This window comes from Canis aureus, chromosome X (assembly GCF_053574225.1).
Source record: "Canis aureus isolate CA01 chromosome X, VMU_Caureus_v.1.0, whole genome shotgun sequence".
Taxonomy (NCBI): Eukaryota; Metazoa; Chordata; class Mammalia; order Carnivora; family Canidae; genus Canis; species Canis aureus.
In genome coordinates, this window is record NC_135649.1 from 39,027,504 (window position 1) to 39,042,519 (window position 15,016).

At 42.2% G+C, this 15,016-nt stretch overlaps 2 protein-coding genes across 2 annotated transcripts in view; one reads left to right on the plus strand and one right to left on the minus strand.

Moving 5' to 3' along the window:
- TRPC5 (transient receptor potential cation channel subfamily C member 5) overlaps positions 1–15,016 on the plus strand; it is a 173,320-nt gene that overhangs the window by 44,997 nt on the left and 113,307 nt on the right. Inside the window, exon 3 of the mRNA XM_077889923.1 lies at positions 14,266–14,787. Within this exon, the coding sequence (XP_077746049.1) occupies positions 14,266–14,787 (522 nt within the window). The remainder of the gene's footprint in view (positions 1–14,265; positions 14,788–15,016) is intronic.
- The window catches only part of TRPC5OS (TRPC5 opposite strand), a 73,366-nt gene that overhangs the window by 26,974 nt on the left and 31,376 nt on the right, over positions 1–15,016 (minus strand). The window lies entirely within an intron of this gene.

Genomic DNA, 15,016 nt, shown 5'->3' on the forward strand with positions numbered 1-15,016 from the left:
TGTCTTTTGCTCTTAGCAAAGTATCAACATCCAGGCAGCTGAGCTCCCAGAGGAAGGTTACTCTGCCCGTTTCAAGGCCTTGTCAATGAACTATAAGGAATAAGGAAATTTAATTTTTCTTTTGCCTTCATTTCCCACATCACCTGATATATGGAAAGGGCTCAATAACCAGTAGGCATTAGTATTATTTTTATCCCATGTTAATCAGGCTACTGCTGGCCACTGTTATATACACTATTGATTTTTAAATATCAATATTGACCTTTTTTAAAATACCACATGAGTTCTATAACATTGTCCCCAAATAAGTTTTGACAATTTTTGTCTTCCAACCTAGATTATATATACTTTGGCCTTGAAATCAGCTCAGATGATCTAGAAAACCTTAATTTTTATTATTCCATTTTTATCAGATTAGGAAAAAGATTATTTCCCATCTGATGTCAATAGCTGCTCCAAAGTAACTCATATATTATCACCCTTCTAGCTAACTGACCTTATAGGTAAGGCAGAGTGGGCAGCTGGTAATGTGACATGATTAGATGCTGGTGTTCTTCATTTTTTGAGTAATACAGAGAAATGAAATTTCATTTCCAGCAGTCCAAGGGAAAGGGGAAAAAGACTGAACATTGATTCTATCTGGCATGTTAGGGGCGGGGGAGGAAGGGATCCAGCAGGTAGAAAAAGAAGCCTTGCAGTTTCACTCAATCCAGGCACAAGATGGGAGATTTGTTTCCAACATGATGCTATCAGGCCAGCTGTGTGAAGAAGTGCCAATTGGAGAGGTTTGGCCTATGACCAGACAGCATTATGGGTATGAATGAGGTGGCTCCTGATAAGGGTCTGCCTATTAATTATAAATGGGGGGGTTTATTTATTTTTATTTTTTTTAAATATTTATTTATTTATTTATTATAGTCACAGACAGAGAGAGAGAGAGGCAGAGACACAGGCAGAGAGAGAAGCAGGCTCCATGCACCGGGAGCCCGACGTGGGACCCGATCCCGGGTCTCCAGGATCGCGCCCTGGGCCAAAGGCAGGCGCCAAACCGCTGCGCCACCCAGGGATCCCTAAATGGGGGGGTTTAATTTCAGAAGCTTGTGATAAAACTCCAGCAAGGGTGCCTGCCTAAGGCTGGTAACAATAGGGTTCAGAAAAATTCCAATTAGCAGATTGTGTCCAGTGATGAAGTTATGGAAATGAACGTATCATTTGGACCCCTTGAGTACAATAACCTTGTAAAAGTTCCAGCCAGTCCTGAGAGTGGGGAAGGTAGAGCATTATCTATTCTTTTGTATCCTCTGGCAATGGAATTTAGGTGAAAATATAAAGAAGCTGACTTCAGCTCACTATGTTCACTGTACTGCATTTTATGTGATGAGCTCTGAGCCTAGCAACTCTGTTCTTTACTCATTAATCCAAAAAGATCCTAGAATATAATACTTGCTTTTTGACAGGGAGACCTAGGGCAGATGCAGAAGCAAACTCCTTAGGGCTTGAATGCAAAGTCCTGGGGAGAGGTGGGCAAGGTAACTTTTTTAGTGGCCTTGCCCTAAGCCCACATCATTGCAAATTTTAAAACTCAATCAAGTCGGTTCATGCACCTGGTTTCTTTAGAAATGCAATTGTAGATAATGTGAATGAAATCTACTTTCCTGGTGTGTTGATTTCCCTCCCCTCTCCTGATTTTCCTTTTAAAAATCATGATTTTTAATGGGAGGCCCAAGATCATTCAGTATAATTTTGGAGTTCAAAGAAAAAGCAGGGAGGAGGGGGAAGATGGCAGAAGAGTAGAGTCTCCAAATCACCTGTCCCCACCAAATTACCTAGATAACCTTCAAATCATCCTGAAAATCTATGAATTCGTCCTGAGATTTAAAGAGAGAACAGCTGTAATGCTACAGTGAGAAGAGTTCGCACTTCTATCAAGGTAGGAAGACTGGGGAAAAGAAATAAAGAAACAAAAGGCCTCCAAGGGAGAGGAGCCCTGCAAGGAGCCAGGCTAAGGCCGGGGCGAGTGTCCCCAGGACAGGAGAGCCCCGACCCGGAGAAGCAGGAGCTGCACCAATCTTCCCGGGCGGAAAGGCGCCCGCAAGGAGTTAGAGGAGGACCCCAGGAGGGCGGGGATGCCCTCGGGCTCCCTGGGACACTAACAGACACCTGCGCGCCCAGGAGAGTGCGCCGAGCTCCCTAAGGGCTGCAGCGCGCACAGCTGGACCTGGGAGCAGCTCGGAGGGGCTCGGGCAGCGGCTCCGCGGAGGGGGCTGCGTGGACGGGAGCGCGAATCCAACAGCGCAGGCTCCGAAGCACAGGGCGCAGGGACACAGCCCAGGATCCGGCCTCCCCCCAAGACAGGCAGAGGCCAGGAGGGCCCAGGACAGCAAGGACGCTCCTGCCTCTAGCTGAGCAGATCAGCGGCCCCGCCCCTGGAGCCTCCACCCTGCAGACGGAGAACTCTGTAGTTACTGCGGGGGCTGAATCCAGGGCTCCAGAGCTGGCCCCGCCACTGGGATTGTTCCTCCTGGGGCCTCATGGGGTAAACAACCCCCACTGAGCCCTGCACCAGGCAGGGGGCAGAGCAGCTCCCCCAAGTGCTAACACCTGAAAATCAGCACAACAGGCCCCTCCCCCAGAAGACCAGCTAGACGGACAAGTACCAGGGGAAGTCAAGGGACTTAAAGTATACACAATCAGAAGATACTCTCCCGTGTTTTGTTTTGTTTTGTTTTTGTTGCTTTTTTATTTCTGTTTGCTTCCCCAAGCTTTTTTTTCCCCATTCTTTCTTTTTCTTTCTCTTTTTCTTCTTTCTTTTTTCTTTCTACTTTTTTCTTTTTCTCTTTTCTTTCCTTCTTTCTCTCCTCTCTTTTTCTCCTTTTCCTAATACAACTTGTTTTTGGCCACTCACCAATGAGCAAAATGACTAGAAGGAAAACCTCACCTCAAAAGAAAGAATCAAAAACAGTCCTCTCTCCCACAGAGTTACAAAATCTGGATTACAATTGAATGTCAGAAAGCCAATTCAGAAGCACTATTATAAAGCTACTGGTGGCTCTAGAAAAAAGCATAAAGGACTCAAGAGACTTAATGACTGCAGAATTTAGATCCAATCAGGCAGAAATTAAAAATCAATTGAATGAGATGCAATCCAAACTAGAAGTCCTAATGATGAGGGTTAACGAGGTGGAAGAACGAGTGAGTGACATAGAAGACAAGTTGATGGCAAAGAGGGACTGAGGAAAAAAGAGACTAACAATAAAAAGACCATGAAGAGGGATCCCTGGGTGGCGCAGCGGTTTAGCGCCTGCCTTTGGCCCAGGGCGCGATCCTGGAGACCAGAGATCAAGTCCCAAGTCGGGCTCCCGGTGCATGGAGCCTGCTTCTCCCTCTGCTTGTGTCTCTGCCTCTCTCTCTCTGTGACTATCATAAATAAATAAATAAATTTTTTAAAAAAAGACCATGAAGATAGATTAAGGGAAATAAACGACAGCCTGAGGAAGAAAAACCTATGTTTAATGGGGTTCCCGAGGGTGCCGAAAGGGACAGAGGGCCAGAATATGTATTTGAACAAACCATACCTGAAAACTTTCCTAATCTTGGAAGGGAAACAGACATTCAGATCCAGGAAATAGAGAGATTCCCCCCCTAAAATCAATAAAAAACGTTCAACACCTCAACATTTAATAGTTAAGCTTGCAAATTCCAAAGACAAAGAGAAGATCCTTAAAGCAACAAGAGACAAGAAATCCCTGACTTTTATGGGGAGGAGTATTAGGGTAACAGCAGACCTCTCCACAGAGACCTGGCAGGCCAGAAAGGGCTGGCAGGATATATTCAGGGTCCTAAATGAGAAGAACATGCAACCAAGAATACTTTATCCAGCAAGACTCTCATTCAGAATGGAAGGAGAGATAAAGAGCTTCCAAGACAGGCAGGAACTGAAAGAATATGTGACCTCCAAACCAGCTCTGCAAGAAATTTTAAGGGGGACTCTTAAAATTCCCCTTTAAGAAGAAGTTCAGTGGAACAATCCACAAAAACAAGGACTGAATAGATATCATGGTGACACTAAACTCATATCTCTCAATAGTAACTCTGAACGTGAACAGGCTTAATGACCCCATCAAAAAGCGCAGGGTTTCAGACTGGATAAAAAGCAGGACCCATCTATTTGCTGTCTACAAGAGACTCACTTTACACAGAAGGACACCTACAGCCTGAAAATAAAAGGTTGGAGAACCATTTACCATTCAAATGGTCCTTGAAAGAAAGCAGGGGTAGCCATCCTTATATCAGAGAAACTAAAAGTTACCCCGAAGACTAGTGAGAGATGAAGAGGGACACTATATCATACTTAAAGGATCTATCCAACAAGAGGAGTTAACAATCCTCAATATATATGCCCCGAATGTGGGAGCTGCCAAATATATAAATCAATTAATAACCAAAGTGAAGAAATACTTAGATAATAATACACTTATACTTGGTGACTTCAATCTAGCTCTTTCTACACTCGATAGATCTTCTAAACACAACATCTCCAAAGAAACGAGAGCTTTAAATGATACACTGGACCAGATGGATTTCACAGATATCTACAGAACTTTACATCCAAACTCAACTGAATACACATTCTTCTCAAGTGCACATGGAACTTTCTCCAGAATAGACAACATACTGGATCACAAATCGGGTCTGAACTGATACCAAAAGATTGGGATCGTCCCCTGCATATTCTCAGACCATAATGCCTTGAAATCAGAACTAAACCACAACAAGAAATTTGGGAGGACATCAAACAAGTGGAGGTTAAGGACCATCTTGCTAAAAGATGAAAGGGTCAACCAGGAAATTAAGGAAGAATTAAAAAGATTCATGGAAACTAATGAGAATGAAGATACAACCGTTCAAAATCTTTGGGATGCAGCAAAAGCAGTCCTAAGGGGGAAGTACATCGCAATACAAGCATCCATCCAAAAACTGGAAAGAACTCAAATACAAAAGCTAACCTTACACATAAAGGAGCTAGAGAAAAAACAGCAAATAGATCCTACACCCAGCAGAAGAAGAGAGTTAATAAAGATTCGAGCAGAACTGAACGAAATCGAGACCAGAAGAACTGTGGAACAGATCAACAGGACCAGGAGTTGGTTCTTTGAGAGAATTAATAAGATAGATAAACCATTAGCCAGCCTTATTAAAAAGAAGAGAGAGAAGACTCAAATTAATAAAATCATGAATGAGAAAGGAGAGATCACTACCAACACCAAGGAAATACAAACGATTTTAAAAACATATTATGAACAGCTATACGCCAGTAAGTTAGGCAATCTAGAAGAAATGGACTCATTCCCGGAAAGCCACAAACTACCAAAACTGGAACAGGAAGAAACAGAAAACCTGAACAGGCCAATAACCAGGGAGGAAATTGAAGCAGTCATCAAAAACCTCCCAGGACACAAAAGTCCAGGGCCAGATGGCTTCCCAGGGGAATTCTATCAAACGTTTAAAGAAGAAACCATACCTATTCTACTAAAGCTGTTTGAAACGATAGAAAGAGATGGAGTACTTCCAAATTCGTTCTATGAGGTCAGCATCACCTTAATTCCAAAACCATTCAAAGACCCCACCAAAAAGGAGAATTACAGACCAATATCCCTGATGAACATGGATGCAAAAATTCTCAACAAGATACTAGCCAATAGGATCCAACAGTACATTAAGAAAATTATTCACCACGACCAAGTAGGATTTATCCCCGGGACACAAAGCTGGTTCAACACTCGTAAAACAATCAATGTGATTCATCATATCAGCAAGAGAAAAACCAAGAACCACATGATCCTCTCATTAGATGCAGAGAAAGCATTTGACAAATACGGCATCCATTCCTGATCAAAACTCTTCAGAGTGTAGGGATAGAGGGAACATTCCTCAACATCTTAAAAGCCATCTACGAAAAGCCCACAGCAAATATCATTCTCAATGGGGAAGCACTGGGAGCCTTTCCCCTAAGATCAGGAGCAAGACAGGGATGTCCACTCTCACCACTGCTAGTCAACATAGTACTGGAAGTCCTAGCCTCAGCAATCAGACAACAAAAAGACATTAAAGGCATTCAAATTGGCAAAGAAGTCAAACTCTCCCTCTTCGCCGATGACATGATACTCTACATAGAAAACCCAAAAGCCTCCACCCCAAAATCGCTAGAACTCATAGCAATTTGGTAGCGTGGCAGGATACAAAATCAAAGCCCAGAGATCAGTGGCATTTCTATACACTAACAAGGAGACTGAAGAAAGAGAAATTAAGGAGTCAATCCCATTTACAATAGCACCCAAAAGCATAAGATACCTAGGAATAAACCTAACCAAAGAGGTAAAAGATCTATACCCTAAAAACTATAGAACACTTCTTAAAGAAATTGAGGAAGACACAAAGAGATGGAAAAATATTCCATGCTCATGGATTGGCAGAATTAATATTGTGAAAATGTCAATGTTACCCAGGGCAATTTACACGTTTAATGCAATCCCTATTAAAATACCATGGACTTTCTTCAGAGAGTCAGAACAAATTATTTTAAGATTTTTTTGGAATCAGAAAAGACCCCGAATAGCCAGGGGAATTTTAAAAAAGAAAACCATAGCTGGGGGCATCACAATGCCAGATTTCAGGTTGTACTACAAAACTGTGGTCATCAATACAGTGTGGAACTGGCACAAAAACAGACACATAGATCGATGGAACAGAATAGAGAACCCAGAAGTGGACCCTCAACTTTATGGTCAACTAATATTCGATAAAAGAGGAAAGACTATCCACTGGAAGAAAGACAGTCTCTTCAATAAATGGTTCTGGGAAAATTGGACATCCACATGCAGAAGAATGAAACTAGACCACTCTCTTTCAACATACACAAAGATAAACTCAAAATGGATGAAAGATCTAATTGTGAGACAAGATTCCATCAAAATCCTAGAGGAGAACACAGGCAACACCCTTTTTGAACTCGGCCACAGTAACTTCTTGCAAGATACATCCACGAAGGCAAAAGAAACAAAAGCAAAAATGAACTATTGGGACTTCATCAAGATAAGAAGCTTTTGCACAGCAAAGGATACAGTCAACAAAACTCAAAGACAACCTACAGAATGGGAGAAGATATTTGCAAATGATGTATCAGATAAAGGGCTAGTTTCCAAGATCTATAAAGAACTTCTTAAACTCAACACCAAAGAAACAAACAATCCAATCATGAAATGGGCAAAAGATATGAAGAGAAATCTCACAGAGGAATACATAGACAAGGCCAACATGCACATGAGAAAATGCTCTGCATCACTTGCCATCAGGGAAATACAAATCAAAACCACAATGAGATACCACCTCACACCAGTGAGAATGGGGAAAATTAACAAGGCAGGAAACCACAAATGTTGGAGAGGATGTGGAGAAAAGGGAACCCTCCTGCACTGTTGGTGGGAATGTGAACTGGTGCAGCCACTCTGGAAAACTGTGTGGAGGTTCCTCAAAGAGTTAAAAATAGACCTGCCCTATGACCCAGCAATTGCACTGTTGGGGATTTACCCCAAAGATACAGATGCAACGAAACGCCGGGACACCTGCACCCCAATGTTTATAGCAGCAATGTCCACAATAGCCAAACTGTGGAAGGAGCCTCGGTGTCCATTGAAAGATGAATGGATAAAGAAGATGTGGTTTATGTATACAATGGAATATTACTCAGCCATTAGAAACGACAAATACCCACCATTTGCTTCGACGTGGATGGAACTGGAGGGTATTATGCTGAGTGAAGTAAGTCAATCGGAGAAGGACAAACGTTGTATGTTCTCATTCATTTGGGGAATATAAATAATAGTGAAAGGGAATATAAGGGAGGGGAGAAGAAATGTGTGAAAAATATCAGAAAGGGAGACCGAACATAAAGACTCCTAACTCTGGGAAACGAACTAGGGGTGGTGGAAGGGGAGGAGGGTGGGGGGTGGGGGTGAATGGGTGACGGGCACTTAGGGGGCCACTTGACGGGATGAGCACTGGGTGTTCTGTATGTTGGTCAATTGAACACCAATAAAAAATAAATCTATTTAAAAAAAAGCAAAACTTGATAAGAAAAGAATAAAATTGAATTTTCCACCTGGCCTCAATCTGAACACAAAATGGCTGTTAAAGGATAATTTTTATTAAAAATAAAATAGGTGGGATCCCTGGGTGGCGCAGCGGTTTGGCGCCTGCCTTTGGCCCAGGGCGCGATCCTGGAGACCCGGGATCGAATCCCACGTCGGGCTCCCGGTGCATGGAGCCTGCTTCTCCCTCTGCCTGTGTCTCTGCCTCTCTCTCTCTCTCTCTCTGTGACTATCATAAATAAATAAAAATTAAAAAAATTTAATAAAAATAAAATAAAATAAAATAAAATAAAATAAAATAAAATAGGTTAAACCATGATCCTTATACAAATTTAAATTAAACACGTCAGAGATTTTATTTGGGGGGGGTTGTCTGTAAACTATGGCCTGCAAGCCAAGCCAAATTCAGCCTGTCACCTGTTTTTGTAAATGAAATGTTATGTTGTACAACCACACCCATTCATTTCCATATTGCATATGGTTATTTTCCAGCCACAACAGCAGAGTTGCAAGGCCCACTAAGCCTAACCTATTCACCATCCACTTTTCATGGAAAAAGTTTATTGACCCCTTATATAGACCATCAGAAATGCTGGGAAAAAAACTTACAAACAGGTGCAAAGAAATTTACAAACAGATGCTTAAGGCAATGATCAATTGCATTTCACCAAACAAGTAATATTTGCATTACAATTTACAACTTTGTAAAATAGCTCAAAGACCATGAAAGCACGGATAATGCAGAAAATATACTAGACCTAGACTATTTTAGGCCAATTACATGAACAGAACCTTGATTAAGATCCAGAGAGAAATCTTGTTTGACAAATGAGGGCCCCAGTGTGGGAGAAGTTGGGATTCTGCAACCAACAGAACAAAGAATGCCTTAATGCAGGGCTCCAGTGATTGGAATTTGGAATGGGGGAGGCTGAGACTGGCTACCTGACCACATCCTACCTCAAGCTTCACTTGCTCTGGAAATGGGCTGGGCTCAATCTTTGGGGGAGATCCACAGGCAGAGCTGTGAGGGAGCTGGGGTGAGCTGAGGGTGATTCTGTTTACTCCCTCGATTTCAATTGCAATTATAAGCTGAAGACTCTCACACCTGTATTTTCAGCCTTGACCTTTCTTTCAAGATTCATACTAGAGTCATACAATTTCCTGCTACTGTTCCAGTAGGTACTTCAAATTCAGCATGTCCAAAATTGAACTTGTTTTAACTCAAAAAGTGCCCCTCCTCCTGTATCAACTATCTCAATTGATAACACCCCTATTCAACCAAGCATGCAACATCCTTGATTTCTTCTCCCTCCAGTACTAACTGACATGTCCAGTGAATGTCTTAAATCTGCTCTCTCCTGTTTATCTTTAGAATTATTGTCTAGTTTAAGATCCTCCCATCTCTTCGCTTGGACTAATGAGATTTTTAACTAGGGCTTACACTGGGAGAGCCGGTTGTAAACATCACTTCCCAACTCTGTGCTCTACAATGTCATTGGTAGCTTGAAATTGGGAATACTTACACCATAGAAATTGACAAACACTACAGATCACGATTTTTTTTTATAGAGAGCTTCTTATTAATCATTTACCAGCACATTTAACACTGTCCATTCCCCAGTCTTGGACCAAACTGATCTTTGTAAAACACTTGTTCAACTATGCCACTCTCCTTGATTAGAACTCTTCAGGGATGCCTGAGTAGCTCAGTGGTTGAGCATCTATTTACCTTTGGCTCAGTGTGTGATCCCCAGTCCAGGGATAGAGTACCACATCAGGCTCCCTGTGAGGAGCCTGCTTCTCCCTCTGTCTCTGCCTCCCTCTGGGTGTCTCTCATGAATAAATAAATAAAATATTTTAAAATAAAAACTCTTCAGTAGGGGCCCCTGGGTGTCTCAGTCAATTAAGCATCAGACTCTTGGTTTTGGCTCAGGTCATAATCTTGGGGTTGTGACATGAAGCACCACATCAGGCTCCTCGCTGGGTGTGGAGCCTGCTTATGATTCTCTCTCTCTCTCTCTCTCTCTCTCTTTTTCTCTCTCTCCATCTGCCCCCTCCCCCCTTCCCTCTCTATAAAAAAGAAAAAAAAAACTCTCCCCATGGCTCCCCGTGGCCAACAGGTAACATTAAATTCCTTAACATAACATATGAGGCTTTTCATCATCTGGCCCCTGCTTAAATGTCCAGCTTCCTGTCCTACCTGGCCTTTATCTCATAAGTTATATGCTAGCTCAAAGGTCACAAACTGGTTCGCTCAAGCCTAAATTGTCTCATATACGTATTTTGTTGGGACTGCACACTGTCTTTATCCTTTTAAGCCAACATTTAAAACTTTAAGAAATTCTACCCTGCAGGAGATTAAGAGGTACAAACTTCCAGTTAGAAAACAAAGCATGAGAATGTACAGTATAAGGAATATAGTCAATAATATGGTAATAACTTTCAATGGTAACAGATGGTAACTATACTTATCATGGGGATCATTTTTATAATGTTTCAAAGTATCAAATCCCTATGATGTACACCAGAAACTAATAGGATATTGTATGCCCATTATACTTCAAGTTTTAAAAAGGACGTTATTCAACAACAAAATAAATTCTATGGTAAAATCCATATTTCTGGCTTCTTTTGAGCACTTACGACATTAGGCCCTTATGCATGCTTATAACAATTTTATAACAACAAGGAGTATAGCAGCAGATACCCCCTTTGAGAGGGTATGTGCTCTACAGTTCACTGGTTTCTATCATTCATTCATCCAAATTATGCATATACACCCACATATAGCCTTCATTTCTGTTACCATATCACAAAATCTTGTGTATTATGAGAAATCTCTCACTCTCATTATAGAATCTGTCTTTCTTTACCATGACTGTCCTGATGATAGACCATGGTCCCTTCCCTAGAAAGGGAAAGGCAGCAGGATAAGAAAAGAAGAAGCAGAGAGGGGAAGAGGAGTATAAATCTGTGGTCTTTGGGTCAGAGTCTCCACTATAAAACACCAGAATTGTGAAAATGGTAGGCATTGACTGTCCTAGCTGGGGATACCTCAGGATATTCCCTATAAAACCCATTTGTGAACCCTCCTTAGTCTTGGAATGTCTACCTTCTCAGATGGACATGAAAAGGAAAGACCCAAGGAAATTATCTCACATTGACTCAGATTATTAGAGCCAGCCTGGTTTATAAATGAGTCAATTTCTTAATTTGAAAATAGAAAATCATTTTCTTTTCTTCTTCTTCTTTTTTTTTTTTGCCCAGTGCCTATCGTGTGTCTAACACTGTGCCAGATGCTATAGAGAAAACAAAAGCAATCTAAGACAGCTCTGTCTTCGACTCACAACCTTATTGATGAAGCAAGAAATGCATATGTGAAATAATTAAAGAAAATATAAGGAGGCAGCATCAGAAAAGTGAGATCCTAGATGTGACCTAGTGCCCACAACATCTGGGTGGTCAGTAAGGGGTAGGATCAAGTTAAGAGGAGGCGCTATGGAAGAAACCAGGGCTCACAATGGCCCTTCATTGGCAGAGAAATGGAGAGATACACACACACACAGGGGATCCCACAGGGCTATATACTCAGAGAGCAGTGAATGAGATGGGTGTGGCAACCTATAAATAATAAGGTTGACTGGAGAGTGGGAAGACATGGCTGGTCATTATAAACCAGTTTTCTTTTATCTTTTTTTAAAATGATTTTATTTATTCATGAAAGACACAGGGGGAGAGAGAGGAAGATACACAGACAGAGGGAGAAGCAGGCTCCATGCAGGGAGCCAGACACAGGACTTGATCCTGGGGCCTCCAGGATCACACCCTGGGCCAAAGGTGGCTCTAAATCACTGAGCCACTGGGGCTTCCCCCAGTTTTCTTTTAGAAAAATTTCCTCTTTTGTGTTATGTACTCAGAAAGTCAAATACAGAATCAGATCCTCCTTGTTGAGCCCCAAGTCTAAGACGATAGAATCAGATGGTTCCAGAAAGCATTTCATATTCTAAGCAAAGACAGCAACTTTCAGCTCCACTACACAAGTGGGGCTAAGCAATAGTCACATGTACCATTGTCTGTCTTGAACAGGCTTGTCAGCATTGGTATAGAGGGAAAGAAAGAAGAAAGAAGAAAGAAAAAGAGTAAGAGACGTAGAAAGAGCAAGGAAGGGGGGGAAGAGAGAAAACAGGAAGAGCACCATGGTAGGGAAGACACATTCCTCCAATCTAACCCAGGGAATCCTGTGCTACAGGCTATCCTCCCTCGACCTGCCACCTCCTGCTTCTGGATCATAGCAGAGATCGAGAAATGCTTCTGCCCACTGGGAAGTGGCAGATTTCCAGATCTGAGCTCCTTTCTTCCTGGGCAGACTGTGACATATTGCTTACTTACCATCCCCCCAACTCAAGGCTTTATGTTGGTTGTGTGTTTACATTTATTACTGGGCCCACTTAGACCTACTTTGTAATTAGCCTGTAGGCTTATGTTAATTTCTGGTATTATTCTTTCCTGTGTCCAATTTACTTTATGAGCCAGTTGCTCACTTCCTGCTGTCTTGTTTGTAGCGGCTTCCTCTAAATGTTTGACAATGTCTTCTTGCTGCTCCATCCAAGTAATTGATGACCAATGTGCAGCCAGTTCTTAACTATTCCGAGGCTGATGCAGCCACTCCATGAAGGAAACAGATTTCTTGCAAACTCCTCCCCGTCGTTCTCCTCCACCCCCTCCCACTTCCTGTTTTCTGGTCACTTTCCTGTTTGTGAATCCTTAATCAAGGTGGGAAGGAGGCAAAGATGATGGAGACTGTAACACATCCTTCTGTCTGTTCAGCAATGACTGCAATGTTCTAAAAAACTTTTTTAAGAGTATAAAGAAACTATTGAGTAAAACAATATTTGTCTATTCCGTGAGAATCTCAGTTATCCAGGTATTGTTCTCCCCAACTCAAATGAGTATTTGGAAATATTTTCTTCGAAGTGTAGTAAGATCAATATTTCACAATTTCCTGGAATCCTATCCATGCTTTCAATACTCATCTCCATCCCTCTGTGAAGCCTCCCCTGACTACTTAAACCCTCCTCATTCCTTAGCTCTAGATCCTACCACGCTGAGACTCTTCTGAGGGTATAGATCTGCCTCCATTTCCCTATTACACTGAGAACAGCCTGGATCCCAAAACACACATTTTAAAGTCAAAAGACTTTTTTAATTCATTGGTCAGGTCCGGCAAACTCACCTAAAAATGCTCCTGAATGACCAAAGAACCCCAGACCTTTCTCCAATAGCTGCTATTTACACCAAGCATTACATCATAGAATGATGTTATCAAAGGTCCTTTTTCTATTGGTAACCCCTCACCCAAGCCAAGAGGTCTTCATTTACAGAGCATTTCTTTCTGGCAATAATAGATTCTACCTTTCTAGACCTACAGCAAGTTGGAGGAACACTATCTGGCCTTGGTCTTTGATCCCCTGAAGTCCAATGTAAACACAAAGTCAACAGAACCACTTGAGATTATCTTTTCTTAGGCCTCTGGGGCTTGATTTAGTGGCATGATCTTTAAGATTACTGGTTGTCTTTAGCCTTTCAAACAAATATTCCTAAGTCTCTATTGCTCATCTGGAACTGAGCACATGCTACTATGTACTCCTACTTACAATTTTATTTAAGTCTGATCCACCCAACCAAGCTCCAGAAGGTTAGAAAAAATACCCCTTACTTCTCTGTATTCCCCCATCATGTCTTAGACAGAATTGGGCATTTGTAGTTGCATAATTTTCAGAACCAAGCTCTAGAGTTCTATTGCTTGGGTTTGAATCTTGGCTCAGTTACTAAGAGCTATGTAACCTTGGATATGTTCTTTAACTTCTGTGTGCCTCAGCTTCTTCATTTGAAGAGAATATATACCTCAGGAGGTCATGGGAATTAAATGAGTAATACACGTGAAGTGCTGTGTGCTTGGCATACAGTAAGTATTCCACAAATAGCTATGACAAAGAGGGGAACTGACAGAGGAACAGTGATTCCAATTCTTGAATCACTAACATTGGATGGGCCCTATGCTCCCTCATCTCTCTTAGCCTTAATCCTGCCCTTTATACTTTTATTTTATTGTATGTAGGTCCCCACCCTGATGATGGATACCCAGTTTTCTGAGTTCACACCAGACATCACTCCCATCATGCTGGCTGCCCACACCAACAATTATGAGATCATCAAATTGCTTGTCCAAAAACGAGTCACTATTCCACGGCCCCACCAGATTCGCTGCAACTGCGTGGAGTGTGTGTCCAGTTCAGAGGTAGACAGCCTGCGCCATTCCCGCTCCCGGCTGAATATCTATAAGGCTCTAGCAAGCCCCTCGCTCATCGCCTTATCAAGTGAGGACCCCATCCTAACTGCCTTCCGTCTGGGCTGGGAGCTCAAGGAGCTCAGCAAGGTGGAGAATGAATTCAAGGCTGAGTATGAGGAGCTCTCCCAGCAGTGCAAGCTCTTTGCCAAAGACCTGCTGGACCAAGCTCGGAGCTCCCGGGAACTGGAAATCATCCTCAACCATCGAGATGACCACAGTGAAGAGCTTGACCCTCAGAAGTACCATGACCTGGCCAAGCTGAAGGTGGCAATCAAATACCACCAGAAAGAGGTAAGCTGAGCTTTTTTCTGCTTTCAGGAAATCGTAAGCCCTCCAGGGTCCAGTGCAGCAGAGTAAGAGTCAGCATTTTCTCTCTACCATTTAGCCCTCTTACAAATGAATGGTTCAACAGGCCTCAAAAAAACAGTAGGCTTATTTATCTAAGATACATACAGCCTCTGCATATTTTCTGTATGGACAGATAACTAGGAAAAACACTGACCAACTAATTTGTTGATGG